The sequence below is a fragment of the Sorex araneus genome, chromosome 8, assembly GCF_027595985.1.
Source record: "Sorex araneus isolate mSorAra2 chromosome 8, mSorAra2.pri, whole genome shotgun sequence".
Classification (NCBI taxonomy): domain Eukaryota; kingdom Metazoa; phylum Chordata; class Mammalia; order Eulipotyphla; family Soricidae; genus Sorex; species Sorex araneus.
Window position 1 is genome coordinate 26,554,148 of NC_073309.1, and position 14,196 is coordinate 26,568,343.

At 38.9% G+C, this 14,196-nt stretch overlaps 1 protein-coding gene across 12 annotated transcripts in view; it reads right to left on the minus strand.

Annotated features, from left to right (window-relative positions):
* Positions 1-14,196, minus strand: part of CHD9 (chromodomain helicase DNA binding protein 9) — a 230,944-nt gene that overhangs the window by 43,341 nt on the left and 173,407 nt on the right. For all 12 annotated transcript variants that reach the window (XM_055145071.1, XM_055145070.1, XM_055145074.1 and 9 more), the window contains 6 exons: positions 12,781-12,960; positions 8,615-8,725; positions 7,516-7,712; positions 6,834-7,033; positions 3,327-3,486; positions 2,816-2,905 (listed from right to left, as the gene is read on the minus strand). In XM_055145071.1, coding sequence (XP_055001046.1) covers positions 2,816-2,905; positions 3,327-3,486; positions 6,834-7,033; positions 7,516-7,712; positions 8,615-8,725; positions 12,781-12,960 — 938 coding nt within the window. The remainder of the gene's footprint in view (positions 1-2,815; positions 2,906-3,326; positions 3,487-6,833; positions 7,034-7,515; positions 7,713-8,614; positions 8,726-12,780; positions 12,961-14,196) is intronic.

Below are 14,196 nucleotides of genomic sequence, written 5' to 3' on the forward strand. Positions count from 1 at the left end.
TGGATTTAGAAGAAAATACAGTGAAGATGGTTCAGATTTGGCATATGCTCTAACAAGTCTTTTCACAAGATTTAAGGAGTAGAGAGGAATCAGGAATGACACCATTGGACTGGGTGTGCAGAACATACACTTCAATCCCTGGTACCACAAAATTTTGATAACTGGAAATTTTAAGGTATCAATTGGACTTGGAGAGCTTAGAGGTTGGAAAGAAGTCTAGGATGACTCTGCAAATTTAAGAGTCGTCTGTTTATAGACCATTATAAGATTAGTTCAATGAAGGGAAAGATTGTGAAGAGAGCTCAGGACAACCAGATAGGTATAAGCAGCATGAATACTTATACACAGACCTATATAGTGCAGCACGAATACCTAGTTTTCCTTTTAAAAAGGGATAGCACTGCACTGTAGCATTGTCGTCCCGTTATTCATCAATTTGCTCGAGGCAGTAATGTCTCCATTGGGAGACTTGTTGCTCCTGTTTTTGGCATATCAAATACACCGTGGGCTCTGCATGCGGGCAGGATACTCTCAGTAGCTTGCCAGGCTCTCCGAGAGGGACGGAGGATTCCAACCCGGGTCGGCTGCGTGCAAGGCAAACACCCTACCCGCTGTGCGATCGCTCCAGCCAAAAAAGGGATAAAGAGAAGAAATTTAGAGAATTGGTCACACTTTAGGTCATGAGTGGTGGCCTTGCTAAGAACCATACTCATGAGGATAGTAGGGATGAAAGAATAAGTTGAAGAGAAAACACATGACAAAGTAGCAGAGGCAGGAGTCAGGGGAAAGCTGAGTGGGATCCCTGGCACCACACTGCCCAGGAAGGCCCTGGGAGCCTTTTAGCACTGCTGGCTAGTTGCAAGCTGAGTTCTGCTTGCAGCAGCCCCTGGCACCATGCGCCACCCCCAAGCATTGCAGGGGGATCATTAACGATGTTTTAAGGAGTGTTGGAAAAGAGGCAGAGAGATGGAGTAGTATGATAGTTATTACAGGAGTTTCTTCCTTTATTTTTTTTTAAAAACAAGTGAATATTAAGACGTATGTTATGCCAACATAATTCAATAAAGAAAATGAAAATAATAATTCTGGAAAGAAAGGAAAGAATTACAGGAATAAGTCCTCAGAAGGTAAGAGAAGGGGCCAGGGAGATAACTCAAAGGGCTGCTGCGCAAGCCTTGCATGCGGGAGCCCTGGGTTTAATTCAATCCCTGGCACTGTATGGTCCCCCGAGCACCACCAGGTGACCTTAAAAAAAAAAACACAAAAAACCCCAAAAAGCAAAAAACATGGTCAGAGAAGAGTTCCAAGACACACACGTGCCTTAGGAGAAGGGAACACTTCTATTTTATCCCGAGGAAAGGAACAGCAGAAACAGCCATGCAATGTGCAAGTAGAAATGATGGTAGGTAGCAACTGGACTGCCAGCCCAGTTGGCTGAGTTTGCCAGGATGGCCTCAGCGTCCCAGAGCACTAGAGTTGGAAGGCCCCAACCCCCCAAATAAAAGAAATATATAGCAAAATCATTACTGGAAGGCGATGGTAGGGTGGAAAGATGGTTTGCAGAGAGAGGGTGGAATGGTCCTCTTCAAGAGTAGGAAAGCAAAATTTACCAGTTACCAGGGTTAAACAGCTCGTGTTTAATCTCACTTGAGGACAATGCTCATAAATTTGAAGTGCCTTGATATAGCAGGATTTGCTTGATTTTCTCCAGCAATGTTCAACTGTTTGGGAGCAAGCAAGAAGTAAATAGAAGAGAGAGAAAGAAAGGCAAAGGACTTCAATTAGTGAGACAAGTATCAGGATATAGAGAATATAGACTGAATAATGAGGAAAGTGGAAACACGAATGCAGTGACTCCGGTGAGGCAGTAGTATGATGGGGAGCAATATGATCTAGTTAGAGATTTAAAATGAAAAGTACCCAAGTTAAGCAAGTTGGAAGGAAGGCTGTGATGGTTGAAATCCAGATTTAAGTGGTACACTGTTACTGATGATGCCAAGTTTAAGTACATAACTTATGTATGTGGTCGTAGCAGAGAGAAAAAAAAGATGATGGAAGATAAAGGACAGGAACTGAGAGACCAGGCAGGGTGTTGGATGGGTCACATGTAGACAACAAAAGTCAATCACCATCAAATCTCTTCCAGTAAAACATAACAGGCAAGATGCAAAAAATGAGCACAGAGAGATTAAGCTTTAGATTTGGAGCCAGGAAGTTCCTGTTCCTTTTTGTTTCTGAATTAATTTCTGTTTGATGGGGTACCTACATTTCCTCTACAAAATAGGGCCAGTGAGTTCAATGTATGCAGGGAGGTTTTAAAAAATAACTGCTACAGACAGTGGGCTGAGAAAAATGGGAAGAATTACTTATAGTATTAAAGACCAAGATGCAACTGCTGGTAAACAAAGCACGTAACACACTGCTACGTTACAATTATGTTGGTCTGTATATTCCTCATTGAAGTCAAATTTTCCTTAAGGATGAGGACTGCATTGTTTTTGTATCACTAGAGTTTTACAGCACCTACATAATGAGAGCTCAAAAAGTGTTTCAGGAATGACTAAGATATTTGTATATCTAATAATCACTGCTGTAGTTATTACTGCTATTACTATGTATAACCTTTAGTGGCAGAGTTAAAGATGAGATTAATAGAAGAAATGCAACAAACTGGCACGGAATGATTTTGGTGGATTTTGATTCCTGTGAGTTTCACCGAGAAAGGAACCACTCAACACACAATTTGTCTAGTCACATTATTTTTTCCCCACACAATGCTACTGAAAAATCAATATAAACATGCCATTTAATTTACCTTGCATCAACTCCATCAAATACTTTCTGGCATTCATTTCCAATGACTTCTTGCTTTAGGTAATACAGCATTCTGACACGAAGCAAAACCCTAAAAATCAGGGAGAAGCAAAAGACATGAAGTATTAATCGTTAAGAAAATCTAGGGAGTTAAAACCAGAAAAGAATTTGTACACAAGATTTTTATAATAGTAGTTACTCCCAATTAAATTTCATTATGATCATACATATATATATGAAATAGGTTTCACAAAAATATTCACAATCACTATTTAATATCCAAATAAAATATATTATCTTTCGGAGGCCATTTTTATTTTTCTCTGTTGATGCACACAGAAACACAGAGGTACCATAATTTACTGACGATTAGATACCCTGTGAGATTAAGATTAGGACGGTCCTCAACCACACTGTCACTACATAAAATCTGCACATTTTAACAATCAAAAGAAATTAAAAAAAAAAACAACCACAATTTCAAAAACAGTTGAAAATACCCTACTACTTACTTGTTACAATGATGTTTTATATGTTTTTTGTACCCCTCATCTTGAAGTAACTGCTCAGGATTATATTTTCGAAGCCATTCTGCTTTCTGTATATCAAATGAACTTGCTTGAGTCTTTACTTTCTTCCCTTTTCGACCCCGAGGTACGGGTGCTGATAAGCCTAGCAAAATGAGAACATGAGAAATGAGTTAATTTGTATGAAGAGGGGCAAGTTAAAAACATTCAGTACAAGAAATTTCTGGAGATCATCAGGTCTGTGGAGGCTATAAGGGGATGTTCAAAATATCAATTTTGGGGGTTTGTTTTGGGTCGCACTGACAGTGCTTGGAAGACCATATGTGGTGCTAGGGATTCGAAATGGGTCTGTTCATGCAAGACCAGTATCTTACCCCCTGTACAAACTTCCCAGTCCCCATCTTTAAAATATCAATGGCAATAATACTGACCTAATCTCAAAATAAGTCTACATGGATTTTTACACCCATACATCAACACAATTTTCCCTACATAGCCAACACAATCTTCCCCAATAGAATTGGGTTGTTGGTAATTTTGGGAAAAATAAATTACTCTGATCGTTTTGGGGAGGTGTGGGAGATTTTGGGATACAATTGGTGGTGCCCAGGGCTGACGTATGGCTCAGGAATTACTGAGCCAGATTTTCAGGAATTACTCCTAGAGGTATTGAGAATGAACCAGAGTCAGCCATGCGCCACAGCCATTGATTCCTGATATCTGAAGCAAAGGAATCAATGGCTGTGCCACTGCTGCCTAAAGATGCAATTCTAGCTGATTTAAGCTAGTTATCCCACCTCCATTTTTGGGGGGTGTCACACCCAGCAATGCTTAGGGGTTCCTCCTGGCTTTGCACTCAGGAATTATTCCTGGCAGTGCTTGGGAGAACATGTGGGATACTATGGATTGAACCCGGGTAGGCCACGTGCAAGGCAAACGCCCTATGCGCTGTACTATCACTCCAGCCCCTGAGCTAGTAACCCTTAATGTATTTGTTTTTAGCTTCCAGCATTTTGCTGCTGTTTCTTAACTCTACACTCAGGATGATTCATGCTTGCTTTTTAAATTATGAAATTCAGCACATACAAAATGCATGGAATAGAACAAGAGATTACCTTCACCCAACATCAGCAGTTACCATTTCAAAGTCAGTTTTGTTTCACTTATACTCGTTACATACCAGTCTCCCATACTATTTTGAAATAAATCTAAGACATGAAGCATCTCATTAATAGCTGAGGCACAATCAGAGAGGCAGAAAGCGCAAGGACGTTTTTCCTTAAAACTGTAAGGGGAAAGCTTGGCAGCAGACAAGCAACTGCTGCAGGTCTGTGAAATAGAGGCAGTTCTTTCTTCTTGGTGGCACTGGAAACTACACATAAACAGGATGAAAGGCTCGGAAGCACAGAGCTGCCAGGATCGTTCTCAGTATACATGGGGCATTGGAACTCATGAGTACATAGGCTTGTAATGTTGTAAAGAGCTTTTTGTTTCCTAGGGAAGGGGGCCACACCTGCTCTATGCTTAGGATCGGTGGGGGTGCTGAGGATTGAATGCTGGTTGGCAGCAAGAAAGGCAGGCTCCCCTTCCCACTGCCCTATCTCTCAAGTCCCATTAGGAGCTTCCTCCCACCCTGTTTGCAGTTTCTAATCCTTTTAAAATATAGCATAGTCTTTAACTTTGTCACTGATATTATAATCTGTACCACCCTTCGAGCTTGCAGACTGTGACTTTTGTCCTCTACTCACTAGACGTCAGTAATATGCTTAATTCATGACAACCTGGGAGGAGGTGACCAAGATACAAAAATAATGTTCAACTGACAGCAAGTGGATTTTAGAGAACATCTCTGTTTTCTCTATTTTCTAACTGACTAAAACCCAATCACGGACAACTTTGTAACTATTTACCTCATGGTGATTTAGCAAAAAAAAAAAGGAAAAAAATCATTTAGGTCTTCAGTGCTGCAGAATTTATCAAGTTTAAGTACTGCAGTATTTTTTCCCCTTTATTTACAAATAAATGAGGTTTCAAAGAACAGTACAATTGCTTTGTGTAAATTTCCATCTTCACCAGAGGTCAGCTCTCCCTACTATATTTTTCATTGGTTATGGTGGTGGTTTTTGGTTCACACCTAGTAGTGTGCAGGTTATTCTCAGTGCAATGCTCAAGGGTCATACTTAGCAGTGCGTGGGGACTGTATAGTGCTGGGGATCAAACCAAGAGCTCTTAACATTCAAGCTCTGTGCTCCAGCCTTTTGAGCCATTTACCAGCCCTCACTGACTTCTATTGAGATAGACATCTAATGATCACATGGTGTAAAATTGGAATTGTTTTAATTTTAGCACTGGATTTACTCATGGCACTAGTCACCATCCATAATTATTTGATTAAATTATCTACTTGCTACTATATCTGTCCTTGTGGCCTAAATGATCATCAGCTCAGGGATCCTATTTATCTTGCTGCTCCTAATATTGCTGGCACCTTGTACGAGAAACATATAGCAGAAATTTTACAGGTATTTACTGATTAAACAGAACAAAATTGTAACACCCATTTAGAGATTCTTTTTTGAAATTTTTTGCTTTTTGGGTCACACCTGGCGATTCACAAGGGTTACTCCTGGCTCCGCACTCAGGAATCATCCCTGACGGTGTCCAGGGAACCATACGGGATGCTGGGAATTGAACCTGGGTCGGCCATGTGCAAGGTAAATGCCCTACCCGCTGTGCAATCTCTCCAGCCCCTGTCCTAATTATTTTATAAAGAACATTTAATTTGCAAGGCTATGGAGAAAAAGAAGTATTTATCTAATACAATTGTAAACTGATAGCCACATGAATACCAAAACACATTACCTAAAAAATATAAATTATATATTAATGTTTCTCAACATTAATATAGAGGAACTTGTTAAAATGCAATTTTTTAGTCAGTAAGTATGAGGACAAATGATCTTCCTTTTCTGAGAAGCACCCAGAGAGATGCTGACACTGTATATTTGTGAATCACATTCCCGGTACTAAGAAAGTATATAGGTTACATTTCAATTTCATTTCTAAGTATTTTCTTTAGTGAAAGACTGACTCATGTTCATATGAAGAAATGTATAAAATCTTCACAGAAAAAAAACAACTTGTTTTAGTAGGTCTGACAATTTCCTAAATATTCATTACTAAATTATGAACTATTTATACCATGAACTATTGAGCACAAGTATAAAAAATGAGACAGAAACACAAATGCAAATATCTCTCAAGACATATAATGGAACCAACAGTTTATGAACTAGTGCATGTGGCCAACCCCAGACAAACCCCAGCAACAGAGTCCCTGAGCACTGCAGGGAGAGACTCTTAAGCATAGAGCCAGAGAGACCCCAAAACACTACTTAATGTGGTCGCACATACTACCCCCCATCCCAATGAAGTACAACTTTTATATATCTAAAAACTGAGTCCATACAGAAAACAAGAGAATGTCCTTACCTAGATGGTTTTGTAGCTCTCGTGTCTGTCCATCTTCAGTTGGAGTAATGAGATCCCAGATAAAGCCTTTAATTTTCTCATCTCCTCGGTAATGAACAAGGCAATATGCTAAGAGGGCACGGCAAATTATTTCTACATCATGTTCATTTAATTGCCTTTTAAAACGACCATGAGATAAAATCTCTCTCCATCGGCCCCATCTGGTTAAAAAACAAAACAAAACAAAACAAAACAAAACACAAAAGGTATAGTTACAGCAATATTAAGTCAAGTTCTAGAGAAAAACTTAATTCATGGAACAAAGGCCTGAAAATGGCAAAAAAACACATCTTGTCCTATATAGGTTTGTCTAAATCAACTTTCCCCCCATGAATAAAATGCAGAGTCATGGCATAAAATTCCTACTATATTTTATTCAACAATGGAAAATGGTAATATCCCTTTAATATTACCGAGCATGCAAAGTTAAGGCAATAAGGACTGTGACCCAGAGGAAGAGAGCCTGCACATGTGAGACCCGGGGTTCCATCTGCAGCATGGTTAAAAAAAATCTGCCACTGAATATATAGGTCGAACACAGAACTTCAAGGTATGATAAAAACAAATTTTGTTGATTCTATCAAATAAAGAAATATATACACTTAACAGCAGTAACCATAAACATCAAAAACACTTTTGTTACCCATAGACTAGCAGGTTTTTCTCCACTCGAAAGCATTCGGTTCTCCCATAGCCATTGGAACGGTCACAGGGTCTCCGGAGTTTGGGTTTTTCATCGCCTTCGCTCTCTGGTTCAGATAACTCTGCCAACTCATCTTTCGTAGCACTGAAAGGTCTGGTTTGCTTCCTAATCCTTGGTGTGTCAATAACCAAGCTGTTCTGTAAAAGTTAACAGCTATTACTCGAGGGTCCTTTGACTGTCATGTCGAAACAAATTTTATACTTTTACAAGAAACCCATAAAAAAAGGAATAACTATCAACCAGTTACAGTTGGAAACCAGTTCTCAGTTTCTGTGTCTTTTGTGCACCTGCTGTTCCTCCACCATGTTTCTTCACATCCCACATGACAGACCTTTCTCTGTCTATATTTATTTGCTTACACATTCATCTGGTCCATAAAATCATGGATTCCCTGTGGGTGAAGAACTGTTTCCTTATCTTTATTTAAAGCTAGGAAATTAATGAAATTCCTCAATAAAGGTGAAAAATGTCACCATAGTTGTCTCGAACAAATTAAATTGTACTGAACAGAGATGACTGGATAAAGAAACTATATACACAAACAGAGGAATACCACTTGCCTATAAAAAAAAAAAAGATAATTATCATGCAATTTTCCTCTGTGTGGATGGGTCTGGAGAGAATCCTGCCGAGTGAAGTTAGCCAGAAGGTATAGGATCAGATGAATGTGTAAGCAAATAAATGCTATTCAAAAAATAAATATTTCTTGATACAAGATGCCAACAAATAAAATCAGAGAAAGCTTTGTAGCAGTCATACTGGACAGAAATGTTTAAGAACGAGGATATGCTAGGAATGTAAGGAATTACCATTTATAAGCAGACGAGAGATAGAGAGGCCTGGCATGTAATTATAAATGTAGGGTCAAGTACTAGAGCAGGAGAGAACAAATGATAACAGAAGCAATGACCAGACCAGGAAGGTCCTGTCAGTGCACTGGATTTAAAGGAGTACACACTAATCTAACAATTAAAAAATTAAAATGTTAGTCACGTATCTCAACATGTATCTTTTTTAACATAGGAAAAGAAATACTTACTCTGCAACTGATGGCATCTATATCTATTTCTGCTTTTTTAGCCCATTTTTGCCAGAAGTTGGGATCATCTAAAGAAATATCTGTTCGGTTTCCCGATGCCACAAAACTCGCCTGAAAAATTTAATAGCAGACTTAAAATATGTTTTGAAGCGTAGGAGAAAAAAAATCTATTTGAAATATTACTTCATTTAATGCCAATAAGGAATAGAGCTTTAGAGCAGGGCTAAATAAGTGTTATTCAATTCAAACCTTTACAAAGCAAGAATAAATCTTTTATCCAAGGTAAAAATATGTTTTCTAGAAATATTATATGAATATTAAGAATTCAATAAAACAACTTTCAGGCCTCCCTGTCCTATACACACTATTTTCTGGGCCCCATCTACTTTAATTTATATTGTGAGAGAGCTACCTCCTTAAAAAATGAACAAGATGTGAGAAATAAACAAAAATGAGTCACTGAATCTTCAGTTTCTGTTCATTTTGCTTACAAAGTAAAAAGTGCATTCACCTCTATTGCTAAAATTCTTAGACTCGGTGAAGGTTCAGATTAAAACTTTTTTTTTTTAAAGTGCATTCTGGGATGAAGGTGTAAAACCACACGGTAGAAAGCCACATTCTCCCCTGTGCACTGCTGGGTATGCGCCGGGAAACCCCAGATACAACCAAGACACCATCGGGACCGAACCAACAACTGCCGGGCCCGAACCAACAACTGCCGGACCCTCACTGTTTCTATAAAACGAAAGGCAAAAGGGTGCTTTCTAGAGGTGTGCTGATGAAATACAAGGGACGGGGAAAACGAAATGTTTTCATGAAATGAACTTACATTTCTTTCTAGCACTGGGGTTGGGAGTGTGTTCTGTAAGTGCATGGTCACAAGTTCAAACCCACAGTATCCCACAAGATCCAAGAGTGAATTCTGCAGTTGAGGAGCCCTGGTGCACAACATATTTCTGGCCACGCTGCAGCCAGCTTGTGCATAAGCACTCCTGAAAGGAGTGTGAGCTGTGGAAGAAGCACTGCAACCGAACATATGTGCAAGTGCCATGCCCAGACGTACAGCCGCTGGCAAGCACGTGTGTGACAGCCCCAGTGATCCCAGTGAGCACCGCAGCCCAACTAGTGGGCCTCAACCAAGAGTTTGACCTCTGGTAGGCATGCATGCAAACCCCCAAACAAACAAGTGTGACCTTTAGTAAACACCATGGTGAGAATACAGCCCCACATGTAGGGGAACGCCATCAAAGGGAGGAAGGGGTGGAGAAAAGGACGGTAGAAATTCCTTTTTATACCGTCCTACAACTTACGTTTTACTTTGAAACCTCTAAAAATAGTCTTTTATTTCAACTGAAATGATGAGTAGGGAAAGCTGAATAATGGCTTTCAAAGAGAGGTAGGGCCTACTTCTAGAAAACGTGAGAATGTTTATATGGCAGTCAGGACTCAGTGTTAGTAAGATGAGGCTGGATTATCCAGGCAGATTCTACATGCAATTCCAATGGTCTTTGGAAGAGGAAAGAAGAGAGAAATTGCACGCAGCAGAGGGAAAGACTCAAGGACAATACAGAGGAGGGGTTGTAGTGATAGCACAGTGGGTAGGGTGTTTGCCTTGCTTGCAGCTGACCTGTGTTTGATACCCAGCACCCCATACAGAACATGGCCAGGAACAATTTCTGAGTGCAGAGCCAGGAGCAACCCTTGAGCATCACTGGATGTGGCCTCAAAACAAGTTTTATTCATACCAAAATGTATGAAAAGAATATTTTCAAGTCTCTATTACTACAGAAAGAAATTTTCAGGAGTATGAAAAATGTTCCTCGAATAAAGTTGGTAGAAATTTTTTTTTTGTTTTATTTTTGGGGCTGGAGCAACAATACAGCAGGTATGGTGCTTGCCTTGTACACAGCTAACCCAGGATTGATCCCTGGCACCCCACGGGGTGCCCTGAACTTGCTATAAGTGATCCCTTAGTGCAGAGCCAGAGTAAGTCTTGTGTACCTCTGGGTGTGCTTTCCCAACATCCCCCATACAAAAAACAAAACAAAACAAAAAAACCCACCAAAAAAAAATTTTGGGGGGGGACTCACACCTGGTGGTGATCATGGCTTAATCCTGGTTTTGGGTTAAGGGATCATTCCTGGTAGTGGTCAGGGGACCATTTGGGGTGGGGTGCCAGGGACTGAACCTAGGCCAGTTACGTGGAAGACAAGTGCCCTACCCACTGAACGATATATCGCTCTGGCCCCTAAAGTTGCTTTACATGTTCACTGCTACATGCCTCTTGAGATTTAGCCAGTCCAACACAAGTGTGTTTTATATGAACTGGAAAACAATCTTTTTGACTTTGCTACCAAAAAAATCCTTGACAGTTATATCAACCATAGTCTACTGGAGAAAATGATACTTCACAATTAAATCACTTTTGTTTTATTTGTTATAAAAAAAAAGGTAATTTTTTTTTTCAAATCCTTTATGTGTATCCTGCACATCTCCCTTAGGTACTTAGATACCCTATAAATACCACAATTCCAATAGTTTTTTTCCCATATGAATTCTTTCTTGTGCATTCTTTTTAAACTGGAAATTTTGAGACTTCCACAAATTTCTAACTGGTCACTAACTCCAGTTAATTCAAGTGTGTCTCCACTATGCTACTCCATCTTTTCCCACACATTCTCTTGTGTTTCTGTCTTAGTCTTTCTCCATTCAATCTTACTCTCTACAACATACCTAAACTTTCCAACTAGACTGCACTAGGTTTATTTTCTGCTTGAAGGGCTTTGGAAGCTTATTAAGTGCCTTAGGATCAAGTTCATTCTTCAAAATGGAATTTCTTTTAGCCCTTCACAATTTGGATCTAACCTTCCATACCCATAATTTTCATCTCCATTTAATTCAGTTTGTACATTCATACATACCTATTAAATATTCCTTAAAACATTCCTTGTAGTTTATCAACATATGATTCATAACTTTTTGTAACAGTGATATCCACACTTCCTTCAAACCTCAGCTCAAATGCTAGTTTTTCGGCAAAGGCTTTCCTCATTCTCTTTTCTTCCATTTTATGCAGAATTACTCAATTTCCTCCTTTACTTTTTTTTTGTTTTCAACAACTAGAATCCTTTTAGTGTCCCAGCATCTAGTAAAGTACTGGACACAGATTTCATAAGTTTGTTGAATGAATGCAAAATAAAAGATTTTTCATTTGATGACATATATCATTATCTTTGGTACAGCACTTGGTACTACCTGCTATAACATAGTGTTCTACATAAATAAAAAATAAAAACTTGCAGTTTGAAATTAGTGAGGGGGAGGGAGAAGAAAATATAGAAAGAAAGTCAAGGTGAAAGGAGAAAAATTCTATGAATCAGTCCAAATGGGACAGAAAATAAAATGAATACTTTAGATAAATTATAAAACATAAGCTATGCTTCCATTAAAAAAAAAAAAAGGAACGGGGGCCAGAGTGATACTACAATGTGTAGGGTGCTTGCCTTGCATGCGAGCGACCTGAGTTAGATCCTTGGCATCACATATGGTCTCCCAAGTACAGCCAGGAATAATTCCTGAGTGCAGAATCAGGAGTAACCCTTAGCATCTCCAAGTGTGGCCCAAAAACCAAAAAGCAATTTTTTTAATTAAAAAGAAAATTTTTAAAAGGGAAGGAATATAAATGTAGTTAGAAAATTCTGATCTTCCTTTTAAGAAATTTCATGTTGCCCTCTTCAAATTAGGTTTAAATATTTGAAATGAAATTAAAAATCCTTTCTTTCCTCTAAGCACTTTAAATCAGCACATGAATACAAGGTGATTTAACCACTATAATAGTTATAATTTAAGCATTTTACTTGTATTTTGTTCTAATTTGGGATGTATGTGTGTATTGTGTTTATATTCAACAATATCTAGATTTGATTTTATATGTTCTACTTAGAGTTGTACTCATAATTATTTTCAGTTATTAATTATGCTTGTTCCATTTCATTAGCATCAGAAGAGTATACGTGAAACCTGACATGATATCAGAAAACAAAAGGGAAAAATATCTATTTCTTTCAGGGTAATTCAGTTTGTTGAAACATTTAGTAGAAGCTCAACAAATAGTAGAGTAAGGGAACATTAACTGATGTATTTATAAAATAGCATTCTAATATTACCTTGGCAAATGTTGACCCACGTCCTTCTGACTCAATTGTAATGGTTTTTGTACGACGCAGTAAGATCTGATCAATGTCCTCCTCACAGAATTTTGAACCTTCATCTTCTTCTTCCATAATGGCACCATAGGCACCTCTTCGAAGCAGATCTTCTATTTCCTTTTTGGAAAGTTGCTGAATCTGGAAGAGAAGACCAGGTTGGCAACGGCATACTTTCTAAAGTTCCCAAAATAAGGGATGTCAAAGAACTCAGAATGGGATATACAGACAGAAGAGAATTCTCTCAAACAATACAATGAACTTACTGAGTCCTTTTTACTAGCAGAAAAAAATAAGATTTGGGGGCCTGGGTGATATGGCTCAGTGGGTTGCAGCACATATGTTGTATGTGGGAACCTGGGCTCAATCCCTGGCACCAATAGGAGTGATTCCTGAGCATTGAGCTGGCAGGAGTCTCCAGCAACCGGGTGTGGCACCAGAAAAAAATAGTTTCACTATCTGGCCAAATGGTTCCAGTTAATACATAAATAACCAAATAGGGAAAAGATAACATTTTAAAGTTCTTTAGTGCCAAAGTTCTATAGTCGTCATAAGCAAAGACAAAAGACGTGACCTTGAAGAAAAATGCCAAAGGAGGGGCTGGAGAGAAGTACAGCAGGTAAGACATGTCCACACACCCAATCTGCATTTGAACCTTCGTATTCTATTTGGTCCCTTGAGCCCTGCCAGCAGTGATTCCTCAGAGCAGAGCCAGGAATAATCCCTGAGCAACACCCAGTATGGCCCAAAAAATAATAACAAAATAATAGTCAACCCTAGTAGTTTTACACTAAAAAAACCAAACAAAACCAATCCCCACATACAAGAAAATATCTATTGAAACAATACACAGAATCTAACAAATTCCTTTTCACTATGATACATATGTCTTAAAAGCAGAGCAAATAAGGCAGCATGCTACGAAGATCTGATTCCCATCACTACAAGATTCCTGAGCATTCGTGGGCGCACCGCGGTGGGTGGCCCGGGTAATCCCCACAACTGCAGGTCCTGTTGAACCACTGGCCTGGTTTAGCCAAATTGTTGGTGAGACCCCCAGGCAACCTGAACACTGCCTTAGGAAGCCTTCTCCCAAAACAATAAATAAAAGCAAACCAGACCGTTTTTATCTTGAAACAGAAGAGTGTTTTCTAAGAACCCTATTTAAAGAACTCACAAACACTGACGCTATACAGAGAAATCGGGATTCAAAAGTATTAACAAAACATAGCTCTATGCTGAAAAGTGTCATTAAAAAAAAACAAAACAAAACCTTACTAGCTTGGTGTTCAGTATGGATCAATTAAGTGATTTACCGAGTATTAAATGCCAACAAAAATAACATAAAAGCTCCAGGTGAGAAAGAAAATATACATA